At 45.7% G+C, this 15118-nt stretch overlaps 2 protein-coding genes across 2 annotated transcripts; both read right to left on the bottom strand.

The window, feature by feature from the left end:
• Positions 1-2824: 2824 nt before the first annotated feature.
• Positions 2825-8342, bottom strand: trim45 (tripartite motif containing 45). The gene is made up of 6 exons (XM_036545684.1): positions 7537-8342; positions 6301-7043; positions 4259-4388; positions 3620-3734; positions 3324-3450; positions 2825-3012 (listed from the first exon to the last, which is right to left on the bottom strand). The coding sequence occupies exons 1-6, from the start codon at positions 8067-8069 to the stop codon at positions 2852-2854; spliced, it is 1809 nt and encodes a 602-aa protein (XP_036401577.1). The 5' UTR covers positions 8070-8342; the 3' UTR covers positions 2825-2851.
• A 1359-nt stretch (positions 8343-9701) lies between these two features.
• On the bottom strand, positions 9702-14412 carry vtcn1 (V-set domain containing T cell activation inhibitor 1). Its single transcript, XM_036545566.1, has 5 exons — positions 14381-14412; positions 13115-13179; positions 11810-12175; positions 10023-10270; positions 9702-9713 (listed from the first exon to the last, which is right to left on the bottom strand). The coding sequence occupies exons 1-5, from the start codon at positions 14410-14412 to the stop codon at positions 9702-9704; spliced, it is 723 nt and encodes a 240-aa protein (XP_036401459.1).
• Positions 14413-15118: the final 706 nt, after the last annotated feature.

Below are 15118 nucleotides of genomic sequence, written 5' to 3' on the forward strand. Positions count from 1 at the left end.
AATAACATTCCCTTATCACACATCACCTTAACATCGTTCCCTCCCCACAACAGCCAACACAGTGTTTTTAAACTGATTATGTACTGCTGAGTAGATGCAGGTATAGGAGGTCAGTGGCTTTTCAGTATAGTGGCCATCTTCAGAAAGACAGGGATATAAACAGACTCTCTTTACATGATTCAGCTCACGACCCAGGCCCAGGTGAAAATAATCAACAATTAGCATCATGATAACTGCAACAATAGTTGCACAATTTCATATTAAGTAATTGGTCATACAGAATTCCAGATGAGATTCAAAATCAGCTGGAGTCAATAACATCTGTAGCAGAGTGAAAATACACAAATCACAACCAGCCGATTCAAAGACACTGGCAACACTGGGGAGACTTTCGGTGATTTCAAAAATTACAAAATGATTCTTAATGTTCTTTTTAGCCCAATAAAGGAGATACAAGTAAACAAAATACAAATGCACGTATCCTCAATAAAACAATTCAAATCCCCTTCCCTATGCTGTTGTACCCTGAGGTAATTATCTTGAATTACTTCAGCAAACACTCACTTGCATAAATGTAAGCAGCCAGTTGCTAAGCAAATAAATAATGCAGTGAAAAAAATGACTAATGCACTCAGATAACCTGTGCCCAACTACAAGGAGATATTCTGGTCTTTCCAAAGCACTCATGCAAATCAGACGGTTTATAGCTGCCACTGTATTTTCACTGAAGATGTGAACACCGAGGGCTTTTGGCGCAGTTTGCAGATGCAGAAAGATGTGCAGGGAGGTGCAGCACTGCCATCTAGTGTTTCACAGAAGTAGTACAGCAACCACTGTGAGGCGAAGACTAGGATGTCAATTGTCTGTATTCTACTAAACAGATACACACAATCTAAACATGCAGAACAGAATAAACCAAGATTCTGGGGCTACTTTGAGGCCAATTCACATCAGCTACAGAGACAGCATATTTTCCACATTTACATGCACAGCACTGTACTGGATTTGATCTAGAACACGACTGAATTAAACATTACGCATTGTCTACCAGCTTTGCCCAGCAGCCAAGTCTATTTTTCTCTGTGCTGTACAGCAATATATGGTGTCATTGTACATAAAGGCTTCCTAATGAAACTATCACAAGCTATATATATAAGCTATCACAACCAAGTCAATATCTTCTTAATTGACTGAGGCATACTTAGTTAAATGACTGTTTTGCATGCTGCTGATAGTCAGGTTACCATTCATGTTGCATCTTAATGTTTTTTTTTCCTCTCAGCCAAGCTGGGCTGTTTCAGACTCTCCTCCTACAGGGTGGAGCTTATGAGTGTCATCCCCCCTATAGAAGAGCAATACCGGCAACTCCCACCTTTTCCTGCTCCCAATTACAGATAGAATGGACTTCTCAGTAACCTTAACAGACCCCAAAAGAGAATGAGAAATTCTGTGGAATTCTGAGAAATTCTTTTTTACCCACACATGAAGAAAACAAAAAAATTTACTTTTTTTTTTACAACACTGAAGTGATACTGGACCATTTACTTTAAGACAGCTGAGAATATACTATTTTTTTAAATGACAGCACCTGGATGAAAAGCACTTTATTCTTTCATTTCCTTAAATACTGAGGCACCACGGTGATTCAGAACAGTGTATTCTTTGGTACACAGAAGTCACATGCAGCTAACTAACTAAATACCTATGTATAAACTATTCTAATACAAAACCATTACAGACTCCTCAAAATGATGATACATAACTAAGATACGCCCTACCTACTTTTTAATGATTCTTATTCCCATTTTTAACCCAATTCGGCAGGATAAAGTGAGCCGAGTGCAATCCTCCGGATGCGTGTCCCACAATTCACCACAGGAGGGCGCACACCCATCAGGGCCTGGGCAGATCCACACTGACGCTGCCGAGGGACCTCACAGGTGTGGAGGGACCACTGTCACCCTACCCACTGCTACCCACATGGAACAGAAGCACTGTTCCGCTGCTGTGCCTCCTGGTCACAGTTGGCTGATGACACAGCTGGGGTCACGGAGCTCTGCCCGTGCTCAGAACAGGCGCTTTATATGACTGAGCTACTTAGGCACACAAACTTACCAAATTTTTCCATCGGTATCAAGAGTACATGTGGACAACTTTCATGTCTCAAAAATACATCATTGTACCGTAAATACAAAAAGTATTGCTACATTAACATAAACATAAATGCTGAACAGATAAATAAATGCACAAAAATTAAAGATCTGAAGAGTCGTGAATCAGGAGGTCCTTCACAGTTTTGAGCGGAGTTGTGCCACACAGCTTCTGTTCAGAAAAGTATCACATACGACGTACAGTGCCCTTCATATTTATTCCATACTATACCCCTGCTTAAATAGGAACAAAAGTAGTAATTAGTTTTTGCATTTTTTAACTAGCTCTGGATAAGAGTGCCTGTTAAATGGCAAAATGTAAATGCAACATTTTCAATTTCCTATGTAGAAAAATATGCTATTTTCTGTTATGCCATGTTTTCTGTTCCTATTTAATCAGGGGTGTGAATAAACACAAACAACGTGTGTGTATATACATACATATGAAAAGAGGAGAGAGTGAGAGGGGGCGAGGGAGACAAAAATAACTTGGTTCCACTGGGTTTTACAGCACCACTGTAACAACTAAACGTCACACTGAAATGGCCTATCCTGCCACTCCACTCTCGTCTCTCTGTAGGGCTGCAGCATCTCAGCTGTCTCTCATAACCCTCCCCTTTCTTCACAGTCAGCAATGGATTTGAAAAATTGCACGAAATGGGGGGTGTGGCAGTTGGCTGTGTGCTGCCCCCTGCAGGCTGTTAGAGCTCCACAGTCCTGAGCCGGCTGCGGGGGGAGCGAGGAGAGCCCAGTCCCATACCCAGGGCCACACACTCCGAGCCCTCCACCACACTCCCACAGCACGACCAGTGGGGCTTCCCTGGATGGCCCTTGTGCCCATGACCGCAGCCCTGGTAGCCACCTGGAAAGACACACACAAAGCAGTTACATGGGAAGGGACCCTATTTAAAGGTGCACTTTGGTTCTTCAGGGTCAGAGTTGAGGGGGACCCCATTAAAAGGTGCACTTGTGATAAGATATATGCATTAGCTATAGGCTGGATACTAAGCACCCTCTCTTCCTCCTTCCATTAAATTGGCACCACATGCCCCATGGTCACTGCAATAACCCCACCTCACAGGGCTAGTGGAACTGAACTATAGCATCTTGGTCTTCAGAATGGACATACAGTATGGCAGCATATAGACCTATAGCACCCCCTGCTGGACAGACCTGGCATGGTGCCCCCGCAGTTGCAGCGTGCCTCCTTCACCCCCCCGCTGGAGCAGAAGGAGCAGCAGTGGAAGGTTCCTTGGTGACGCCGGAACTTCCTCCTCACCGTCAGGATGAAGGGTGACCCCTGGAACCCAAGACATCGCCGAAATCTACCAGCTACCATGCTCAAATCCATTACCATAACCATAATGACCACCACAGCCACCGAAGTCATCATCACAACCAATTTCATCATCAATAACAAAACTAACCGACAAGAAGTGAGGTGACCGCTGACCCCTGACCTTAGTTACCTTGACGTGCTGGGCTTTGACACAGACCCATACAGAGTATAGCCCAGGCTCCGTGGGGGTGTAGGAGACGCTGTAAGATCCGTCGCCATTGTCTGTCACCATCGAGTCCACCGTGCTGAGAGGGTTCACATTAACAACACTTGCATTACACCAGTGGCTGAGGCATTCACCCTGTACAGCGGCAACATGGCTGACCACCAGGCACGCTGTTTAAATGCCCTTTTTTTCTTGTGAACCTACATATAGACAATGTAAATGCATGCCAAGCATCTTGAGACTGTAACTAACTGCAGCTCAATTACTGACCTGCTGTAGGGGACAGAATTAAAAATGTGACACCTAAAGCTCATAGGTTCTCATCTGTCTTTCTTAAAAAAAAAAAAAAAAAGCTATATTCTATATACAAAATTTCTGATGAAATATTGTAATCGAACATACTTTACATACTGACGTACATGTACATATTTTGAAACAACACACATTTTCTGGTCAATTTGAAATAAGCAGATATAATTTGAAATACATTTGAAAACTGTGCATCCTGGCTATCAGCTCCTTCCTGAAAACCACCAATCCTGGACCATCTCTGTGACAGGGATGACCCCTGACCTCTGACCTCACAATGCGGGAAGTATTTACCAGTCTTTCCTGTCCTTATGAACGATGCTGACCATCACAGCCTCCCCTCCCTTCCCCATGGGCTCTCCAGAGGAGTCTCTGCAGACCAGGGTGAACTCCCCCCGCTGGCCCTCTCTCCCCCGCTGCAGGCCTGGGAGGGTCAGAGGTCACAGGTCAGAGGTCACACAGACTTACACGTTACATTTATGGACATACGCTGAACAAGTAACTTTCTAAGGGTATAAATACCTCTCCATAATACGCCAAAATAAGGGTAAAAATACCTCCCTCCCCTTCACAGAAGCATATCCCAGTCACATTCTTTGCTCTAATATGGTGGAATGGGTTTCTCATGGTGGTCAGAACAGCAGAGTTGCTGGCCATCTTCAATTGCAGACTGAGGACCCACCTATTTAAACTACACATTGGTCCCCTACCCAAGCATATGTCATCTTTCCCTTCTTTGTGTATTCTTCGTTTTACTTTAGGGAATGTTATACTGCTGTTTTAAATGCACTTCTGAATTTACTTTAGCACTTATGTATTATGATAGAACCATGTTTGTCAGATGCGGTCAGTTGTATTCTGATTTTCCAGTAACTTCATTAAATGCATTCATAACTCTTAATTGCTAAGATGCTCCGGGTATGTGTCTACTATAAGACAAAGTGTAGTAATGCAATTTCAATTCAGCATAATTATAAATTATATTAATTAATAATTATACTAATTATTAGGTAGCTGAAAGGCTTGACAACTGACAGTTTATACACACTTGACACCATCCACATCAAGTTGTGGTTGTTGCACTCAGACCATTTATCCAAAAATGTAGGATGTGTTTTCTGAAAATAGATTTTGAATTTTTTCTCACCATTGGGCCCAATTAACAAAGATTTGCCAAAAATGTTAATCCAACTCTAATGTAAATTCCCCCCCAAAACATCAGTCGGGTCTGAGCTTGACGTGCCAGCACGTGCACTGAGAGATGATGGACAGGCACTATGTGGTCCTTTAAAAGCCCCTGACTTCACATTCTGGGGATATTCCTTTTATGCCAATTGCACCCCGGGCATGGCTGACTGGCGGCTTTCTGTCGCAGTCATAACAACACATGCTCCATTTCACTAGCTTAGAAATTCACTGAAATTATCCGTCCCCTGGTTACAGTAGCTCATTGTCTGGCTTTGAGTGAGCGAAGCAAATATTCTGTGTGGAGAGAAGCAGTATTTATTCTGCTTTGTGTGCAAAGCCTGCTGAAACACAGAGAATCCGCTCTCCCCCAGGGCAGGATCACCCTGAAACTCCTCTCCTCTGACAACAATGGAGCCCTACTTCAAAAGCTTCTACATCAACCAAAGCTTTCACGGGAACCAGGAATGTCACCTGCTCATTATCCTTACTGAGAGACAAAGGGGAAATGTGTCTCTACAGGAATGTGCATGTGGGAAAGCAAGCCCGGACTCCCAGTGTTAACAGTACAATCGGCAGCCAAACACCAGCTTCAACCGCAAAGAATCTCTGAACTTTGGCCAAGAAAGATATGGGAACACCAGAGCAAGAGCCAGAGTTCACGGCAGGAACATTCCATTAAAACCCGAAATATTTTTGTTGCCTCAGAGAGACGTGGTTGGGAGTTCAAACAAACTATTGTGAACTCTTTACTTTGACTAATGGTTAATAGGAGGCGAATAAGAGGCACGTTGCCATTACACTGTTTCCACTCCTCAGTATAATTTGATACACATTGTTGACCACTAAAATTAACAAAAAGTGTTGGAATGTTAGAACAGAAAATGTGATACTTGTTTACATCCATCACTCATTATGTAGGGCGAGCGGCAGAGCAGTTCTTTTGAATTCCCCCAAAACACATACAGACGTGTCAGAACATGGGTATTTTGAAACTGAAACCTGTTCACTTCACTCAGTGGACTAACGCTGCCTAATTTTCACTAGTGTAAATTGGCTCTTCAGCTTCATTTCTACCACAGATCAACTGTAGAAGGAGACTGAGTCATAACGGAGTGTACATAAATACAGCAGGGGGTGCTCAGTCTCACCTTCCCCTTGGATGACACACTTGCTGGGGTCCACCGTCTTGGCGTGGATCACGCCAAACATGGGGAACCCCCCCACCTCCCCGGCACTCTCCTGGGGCAGGAAACAGAGGCTGCCGTCGTCGATGGCGACGGCGGGGTGGAGGTTGTACTCCGCCTCCGCCAGCCGCGCCAGCCGCCGCGCCGTCACCCCCTTGGCGCTCAGGATCTCCACCTCGGAGCCGCAGGTGAGCAGGCGCTCGGCGAAGTCCACGCCGGTGCGCGCGTCCGTTAGCGCCTGCTCCAGCTGCGCCCTCTGCAGGTGCAGCTGCGTGCTCCTCTGCGCCCGCACCGCCTCCACCCGCCGCAGCAGCACCTGGCAGTGCGCCTCCAGCGCCCGCGTGTAGCCGCGGCAGAAGGCCTGCACGTCGTGCGCCACGGCGTCGGCGCGGGCCTGCACGGCGCCCTGCGCCCGCTCCACCGCGCGTAGCGCCTCCTCCAGCCGGCCCAGACGGGGCTGCACGCCGCGCAGCAGCTGCCGGATGCGGTCGCCGTGCCGGTGCACCACGTCGTGCGCGTAGCCGCACTGGTGGTCGCGGTGGCCCGCCACGGCGCACTCCCTGCACAGGGCCAGGTCACAGGAGTCGCAGAAGAGGCGGAGCTCCTCGCCGGCGTGCAGCGTGCACAGCAGGGGCCGGGAGAGCCTGCCCTGCGCCTTCAGGTCCTGCAGACGCTGGACGGGATGGGATGAGGTCTTCTTCTGCCTCCTGTGGGGGCGGGAGGGGGGGTAACTAACTACTATTGCACTTCACTTCCATTTTCAAGTAAACAACTGAAGAATGTACTTTTTTTTTTTTTTTTTACTGTTGTTTGTTATGTTCGTGACTACTGAACGTAGCAAAGTGTGAAAGCGATCAAAACTTAACGACAAAGTGCTGTGGCGGTTAGATTCCCTCATCGTGCTTCAGTTTATTACTGCCAGATGTGATCTTTAACAGACCTACATACTAAAACATAGGCACTAAATATATAGCTACGTTTTGTGCCAGAAAAATATTAACTCAGAACTTCCTGGTAATGGTTCAAGTTCTGGTGGAGTGTCCATAAACCAATAAAAAGTAGATAGATAGATAGATAGATAGACAGATAGATAGATAATAACATCTCTACTCTAACGTTGCGTCGGTAAATAGTTTGTACCGACACTGTACATGCAGAATGCACATGAAACAGTCAGAGCTGACTGCGACCAGCACCGACCTGTGAGCCTGGCAGCAGAACTCGCAGAGGTTGACGCTGCACACCGCGCACCGCTTCTCGGCGTCGCCCTCGTTGCACAGATCGCAGACGAGCTCGCAGTTTTCACTGAGCAGCGTTTCCAAAAACACTTCGTCCAGCGCCAGGTGGTCCGGGGTTAACCCGTCTACGCCGGTCGGCGGTAGGTCCACTTCGGAATCGCATTCCGGGCACAGTATCGTGACCGCATGCTGATCGCGGAGATACGGCGGCTCCTGCGATAAAGCCGCTTTGCCGTTTATTCCCGACACGGAGAACGGTTCAAGCTGACGGATGCATTCGGCGCAGAACGTGTGCAGACATGGCAGAATTTTGGGGTCCCGATAGAAATGTTTGCAAACACGGCAGACCACCTTGTCATTTACCACACATTCTCTGATTCCCTTTGACTTTTTGCCGTCATCGTTTGAGCCTGTTGCTGAAAACTTACCCACGTCTCCCTCCTTCTCGTTATTAAGGGACATCGTTCTGAGCGAAGCCGTCGCGTCCTTTTGCATTCGCCGTTTACAAACAATTAGACGGCATTCGTTGAAACCATTCTTTCGGCCAACCGTGGATGCAAATTACTCTAAGACAAACTGTAACATTGTATAGCTGCACAAGATTGTATTTTTCAATCATCAGCGACCCAGAGATTGTCTGAACCTCGGTGTTTGTAGTTCATCACTTTCATATGTGATCTATTTTCTTTCCACGGATATCTCAAGCGTCTCCACAACTCTTCTTCGGCAGAAACGCACATTCCTCTGTTTTCCTAAAAGTTCATAAAACTACTCCCATCGCCCAGTCTGCGGAATCGTACATTAACAGGCGTGGCTTAAGACACAAAAGTGTTTGGAAGAGTAGTAGGGCAGTTTCCCAGGCCCCACGTATCTCCTGAAGGAATGCGCAGTGTCCCCCTCTGCTGGCCCGAAAGACCGAGCAGCGCAGTGGCGAGGTCCGGCGACACCTTCCAGAACATTCTATATGTGAAAACAAATCACCCGCGCACTGGTCAAATTCCCTCAAATCGACTGAGAGGAATCAAAAATACATTTAGGCTTTTTTCCTATTAGAAAAAATGAACCAGGCATTCAGACATATTTTAATGAATAAAAGGAACAGCAAGCCACATACACCTCGCATTTTGGGTATAAACAGGTACAAAGAAGCGCATTGATTTGGAGTGCATTATTTGATTATGGGACAGTTTTCACCTGCGGTGCACATGGTAGGGAAAAGACAGGACCGCAGCAGGAAGCCTGTGCCTCTGCTAACCGCAACACAATCCTCACCACTAGATGAGCAAACAGGGACAGCACACAAAGACTGCCCCTTATGTGTCTCTCAACAAATGTGTAAATAGTGTCTGTTTTCTCACAAACCCACAGCATATCCTGGATTTCTCACAGTTTCCTGCTGTATTTCAACAAGCAGATAATGCTACAGTATTCCTCTCACGCTCCCAGTTTTCCCGAGAGGCAGAGATAAGCACTGAAAGGCCTCGATCCAGACACACGTCAGGGTCCAAAAATTGTGAAGTAAACATCCTAATGAAAGAGCGGACCACAATTATCTGCCACGCCCAGTTACGACTCAATCAAACATTCCAAATTCTCCTCATTTCTTTGATCAGGAGAGCAGGCAGTCTTCAGTCTGTGTTGACGAGATCAGGAAGTAATGTTCTTGGGTATGTGGACGTTTACATGCATGTCTTTGGCATGTGTTAACATTATACTTGGAATGGTATAGTCCTTAGGTTGTACATATTACTTTGCACTTACCATGTCAATCAAGGCATGCGCCTTTGATCTCAGTGCTGTTTGGCACCGACACTTGCTCATGCGTCATTAGCGGCGTCCTGTTTGTGCAACTTTTCTTGCCACTTTATTAGACCCACTGTGTAAGTCACTCTGCGTAAGAGCATCTGCTAAATGACAGTGATGTCATAATGTCATGTCAAGTAATGCAGTGCTCAGTCTGCATTCGAGAGAGCAGGCAGTGTTCAATGTGTGTTGAGGAGGGCAGGCAGCGTTCATTCCGTGTTCAGCGGAGCAGGCTTAACACCCCCAGAAGAAGAGGAGCAGTGAGAGCCAGCTGGAGAGGCAGCAGTGAAGGTGCGAGGTTAAAGATGAAGTATGTCCTCTCTCTTATGCCTTGATCTGGAGAAAAAAAAAGGACAGAGAGACAAACTGGTGAAATTTCAATTTAAATTGATGGTTATGTGTGTTATTTAAAGGAAGTCACTCACCTCCTAACATTGTACCTCATAATATGCCAGTTTTCTTTCACACATCCATTTCAGCAATACTTAATGACAGAGAGCACCTCAACCGCTGTATTTAGACTGTGACATCGCTGTCACTCGTGTTGTCACCACGGCTTGGGAACAGACTTTCACCGCGTTTGCAAATGCCACTGTTGCCTGGGGAAACGACACCCAGCGGGACGTTTCTCTTCGCACCTGTTACCGTTGCCTGGGAGACAGACACCACCAGGTGGTTCTGGATCAGGCAGGTGTAGGTGTCGTCCACCCGCACCGGCTCCTCGAGTGTGGTCACCACCCTCAGGATCCCGGCTGAGTTGTTGAAGAAGCTGGCGCTCCCGTTCAGGGTGTCACCGTTGTGGTCCTTCCAGGTGACGTCGGGTTTGGGGTACCACCTCTGCGCCTCTGCCGTTAGGAGGTTTTCCTTCCTGGTGAAGCTCGGAGAGGAGTACGCTGCAGTGAACACAACAAGGATCCCACAGAAGACACATTAACAGTCAGCAATGCTGGTTTAATAAGATTATGTTTACCAGTGAAGTACTGTGCAACTGCTATGTAAGTTTAAGTGCACGCCTTAACACAGCGCATCAAAGGCTTGAATGATTTCAACGCCTCACGTGGTACCAGCAATAACCGTTTCAGATGAGGAATGAAGACGGAACCAGACCAACAACACTCTGCAGTATCCTTTGGTGTTACAATGGCCACAGAGTGCATACATGGGCTTAAGGTTACAATGCAAAAACAAACCACATCGGAGCTCATTACAAGACCGATAACAGGCTAAGAGCATTATGGTGTTTGTTTACCCTGTGGGGTTGCTGTGAGAAAGAAGAATAGGGGTTTTATTTGATCCGATCAAGATATCACACAGTGATAAGGATTAGTGTTCTGACACCCTGCCTAAATCTCCAGCACACTACAGCTTTGTGCCCAAGTTGGGTGGAGATACGTTTTTTGGTGGGAGGGGTTCCCGCACACACACACACACACACACACACACACACACACTCTCAGTGTCATTCTTTGTCAAAGGGAAGGAAACAGCTGCTGGCAGAAGTGTAACCCTGAGCCCCTCCCAGAACTCACTCTAACCCTGTGCTTAAAAAGAGGCCGGAAGGTCAGGAATGCTAAGCAGAATGGTGAAGTATATGGTTAAAGCACTTACTATGTGATGATGTGACAGTTTTATGCACTTGGCTAAATCACATTATTGTTAACAAAAATATTATTAGTGATATTAACACTTTGTTTCTGTGGAACAGACGTGGTTGGATTATTACAATGTGGTTTTTATGAACACTGCATATGCTCACACTTTCTATGACTCTGAGCTACAAATAGGGGAGGGAGGGAATTTACTGTGTCGGTATTTGATGCTTATTGCACCCCAAATCAGTTTCTGATTGTTTAACCCAGGACTGCAAGGTCGCTGTCCTAGGACAGGCTGAAAACCAATATTTGGAATACATCTCGTAGTCCCTGGCCCTTTCCCCTCCTGAAATTGTACTAAAAACCTAACAGTAACATCCTGATGGCAGTTTGAAGGCAAATGCCTAATGGCATTATTTGCTTCTACAGCAGTCAAATCTTAGTGGTAAGCACTTTGGTGATACAAGTTAATGGCAATATCTAGCTAGAAATTAGATCGATATTTATATCGTTTTGCACCTCATGACGGCACTTATTCTTCTCGTGGAAACGTTTCCTACAATGGCACTGCATTTTTGCGGGAGGGCACTAATGATTCAGCACCTGTTTGGCTACTTGCCAAACTGTAATGAATGCATTTTGTATAAGTCGCTCTGGATAAGAGCACCTGCCAAATGAATAAGTGTAAATTTAAAGCTAAAACAGGTTCAGGATGGTTATTAGTTTAAAGGTAGGTTCTTCTTCTTCCCTGTTTCTTGCTCACAAAGCTACCTTTACCATTTCCAGCCCCTGCCCATTCTTTTTAGGTGATGAAGAGTGTGAGGAAGATGCCTTTCTCACCAGCGACTCTGAGAGTCAGGCTGATGCTCCCCCGGCCACTGGGGGCACTCACGCTGCACCGGTACATGCCCGCATCCCTTATTCCCACGTTCCACAGCAGCAGGGAGGCGTTGCCGGCGGCGATGCTGTCCGTGAAGAGCCGCGTCCTGCCCCTGAACTGAGGGTTCTGGTCCCTCAGCTGAGCGGCCCGGTTCTGGTAGCGGTACACCACCCCGCTCAGCCCGTCTTTCTCCCAGGTGATGGTCACCTGGTCCAGCCTCTTCACATCTGCGGTGGACGGCTGGAACTTGCAGTCCAGCACGATGTCTTCTCCGATGTTTCCCACGGGAAACGGGTCATGGGTTTCCACAAAAGAACTCTGCGAGCCTGGGGAAGGAATATTGGCACAGGTCACACCCACCACAGCTAAACCCCCTGCTGCACAGCCGTAAAAATGCAGCTGCCTTCCAAAGGGAACACCTGACAGCCTGTATATTAACATACATTAAGCTTTACTGCACTAAAAGGAACAGTGGCTGCATTGTGGCATAGTGGTAAGGCGCAGGACTTGTAACCAAAAGGCTGCTCGTTTGATTCCCCGCTGGGCCACTGCTGTCGCTGGAATTACCTCAGTGCATATCCAGCTGTACAAGTAGATAAAATTGTAACCTATGTAAGTTGCTCTGGAAAAGAACATCTACTAAATGACAATAGTTTCATGTGAAAAAAACTCATCATTAAGGTTTACTCCACTGGAAAAGCAGGATTTTTTCTCATTCTTTCTTGTAGCAAAGCCTGTTCTGTTATTAAAGTGTGCACCACAATAAACTTGAGATGGATTACAGTCGCTGTGCTGAGGCAATGATGAAAATGCTCTAGCCCAGACTCATTGTTGTAGTATTACATTAGACCTTTCAGCAACAAATCCTTTATTTCCCAGTAAACTAACATGAACAGGGAAAGATTTTTTAGAGCTTTCCCAGTAAATTAGTAGGGAGAGTCCCTGTCGGAGCCCAGAATACACAGTATAGCCTCGGGATCACCGGTGGCAAACACTAACCTAAAGAGCAAAAGATGTGAGGCTCTGATCTTTCACAGTGAATGGGAGCTACAGCATCAGATACATAGGGTTTGGTAAAGATAACAAGAATGTATTCTGTACCCTCGATGGAAATGAGAATCAAGGTGACTCATATGGCACTTATGTGCCTCTTATGTGGTTCATATGTGGTACTTACAGTGTGCTTACTATGTACTCACTGGGTACAGACACCATACTGGTGTGATGTTGAAGTGATGCTGATTGCGTGATTATGTGGTACTTACGTGTAAATGCGATGGACAATATAAGGATGAGAAGTCCACCAACTATAAATATGAGGACGATCATGCTAAAAACAGAAAAAATATAACATTTACAAAAGGCTCTAATTAATTTCTCAGTGGATGAATCTGACCTGGGTGAGTTACGGTACAACACTCTGACCACCCCTCTGAGTGTGTGACTGACCAGGAACGAATTCACCAACACAAGAAACAGGCAGACAGAGCCCTGCATCACTCACCCACCCACTCCCCAGCCAGAGCCCCCAGCAGTCAGACCACAGACTAACCCTAACCGTAACCTTAACCTTAACCCTAACCTTCACCCTAATCCTCACGCTAACTCTCTCCCTGTATTACTCACTCATTCACTCTTTAGCCAGATCTCCCAGCAGTCAGACCATAGACTGACTCTAACCGGAATGCTAACGCTAACCTTAACCCAAGCCACAGACAGTTTGTCATACAGAAGCAAACACAATTACCCAATAAAGGAGCAGATCAAGTGGGGATTTTACTGTTAATCAGGCAACACACAGCCTATGTGAAGTAAGACTGGACTAAGCTATCTTGTTTTTCAAAAACCCCACCGGGTGGCAAGAACAGAGCAACAGGTGGACACTGGATAACCCATCCACCCCTATCCCCAGTGGTTTCCGCTGATTTGGACTCTTGGTCATTATGAGCATGTAACATGGCCAGTATTGAGCCAAACCCCTGTCAGAGGGTTCATCCTGTGTTTGAAGCTAAAGGTCTAACTAGGCAGTCCCCCCTGCTGAAATAATGTTTTTATATTAATGTAATAATAATGTAATTTTAAAGGGTACTGTGAGGAATAAATAAAAACTGAATAATCTTAACTAATGCTGTGTGGCTATCAGTGATTATTCAGCCTTTTGGATTCTTTATTTGTGTGAGCTTAGTTCATCTTGTTTCTTTGGCATGCATGCAATACTGACATTTTCTAATAAACAATTGCTCTTAAAGTTTCTGTTCAAGGTTCCATAAGTAATTGCAGAAAATATTTTGCAATTTATTTTGTAATACCTGTAATTTTGTAATTACTTAGGACTACGTTGCAAACAGCTTACTTCACAAGTAAAATGGTTGTTTTTAACAAGTGATCAGGCCAGACAATCATATTTAGTCTTGTTTAGCATGTACTGTATATAGCATAATACTATATAGTAAACAGTAACGCAGTATAAATACTATTTCATGCAAGTTTTCCCATTTGATTAACGTGGACGACAAACCACTGCGCCGTACCTCCAGAAGATAACCTGTCCAATGGAAGCCATTGCTCTCTTCCGGTGGCGTACACTCTGTGAAGGCCGCTCTGGATTCTTCTCTGAGACGGTAGCGGGGATTCGGCGCTCTGGTGCTGCTACCCGCAGCTCTCTCTCCGCTCCGACACACGAGCCGAGCCAGCCCAGCGATGCCCCGCAGGCGACTGCACGAGAGCATACCTATCCTCGAGTCAATATTGTCTTTGGGAGGCGTGCACCACCAATGCACTATCAGCACTATGGGAGTGCCTACCGTGGAATCACAAGTGCAGCCTTATTGTGTTCTGAAGAAACGGATTAAGTTTTTTCATACGTTTGAATACATTTTTTTTTTTACTGAATTACATTTTTCCATGAAAATGAGGGGATGTTTTTTTACATAAAACACAATGCAAGTAAAATATACCACAACATAAACAGACACAGCTGCAGCAGAATGCCTCATCTTGTAGGATTTTTATGGCAGGATTGTGACGTTTGGGTGTCTGTTTGCGGCAAGGTGAGCGTTGCTCACCTTGCCGCAAACATCTTTGCTGAAGACATGTTTAACCAGTTTCTGTACAATATGTGGGATTTGTGGCTGAGGTGCCTCACAATTTAATGTGAAATATTTCCATTTGTCTGCTACAGTAAAAGGATCACTCCATAACACTGGTGTGGGAAGGCATTTATGTGGCAGATTGGGGAAAAAAAACACATATTTTTATGGCGTTTACTG

The sequence above is a fragment of the Megalops cyprinoides genome, chromosome 14, assembly GCF_013368585.1.
Source record: "Megalops cyprinoides isolate fMegCyp1 chromosome 14, fMegCyp1.pri, whole genome shotgun sequence".
Classification (NCBI taxonomy): Eukaryota; Metazoa; Chordata; class Actinopteri; order Elopiformes; family Megalopidae; genus Megalops; species Megalops cyprinoides.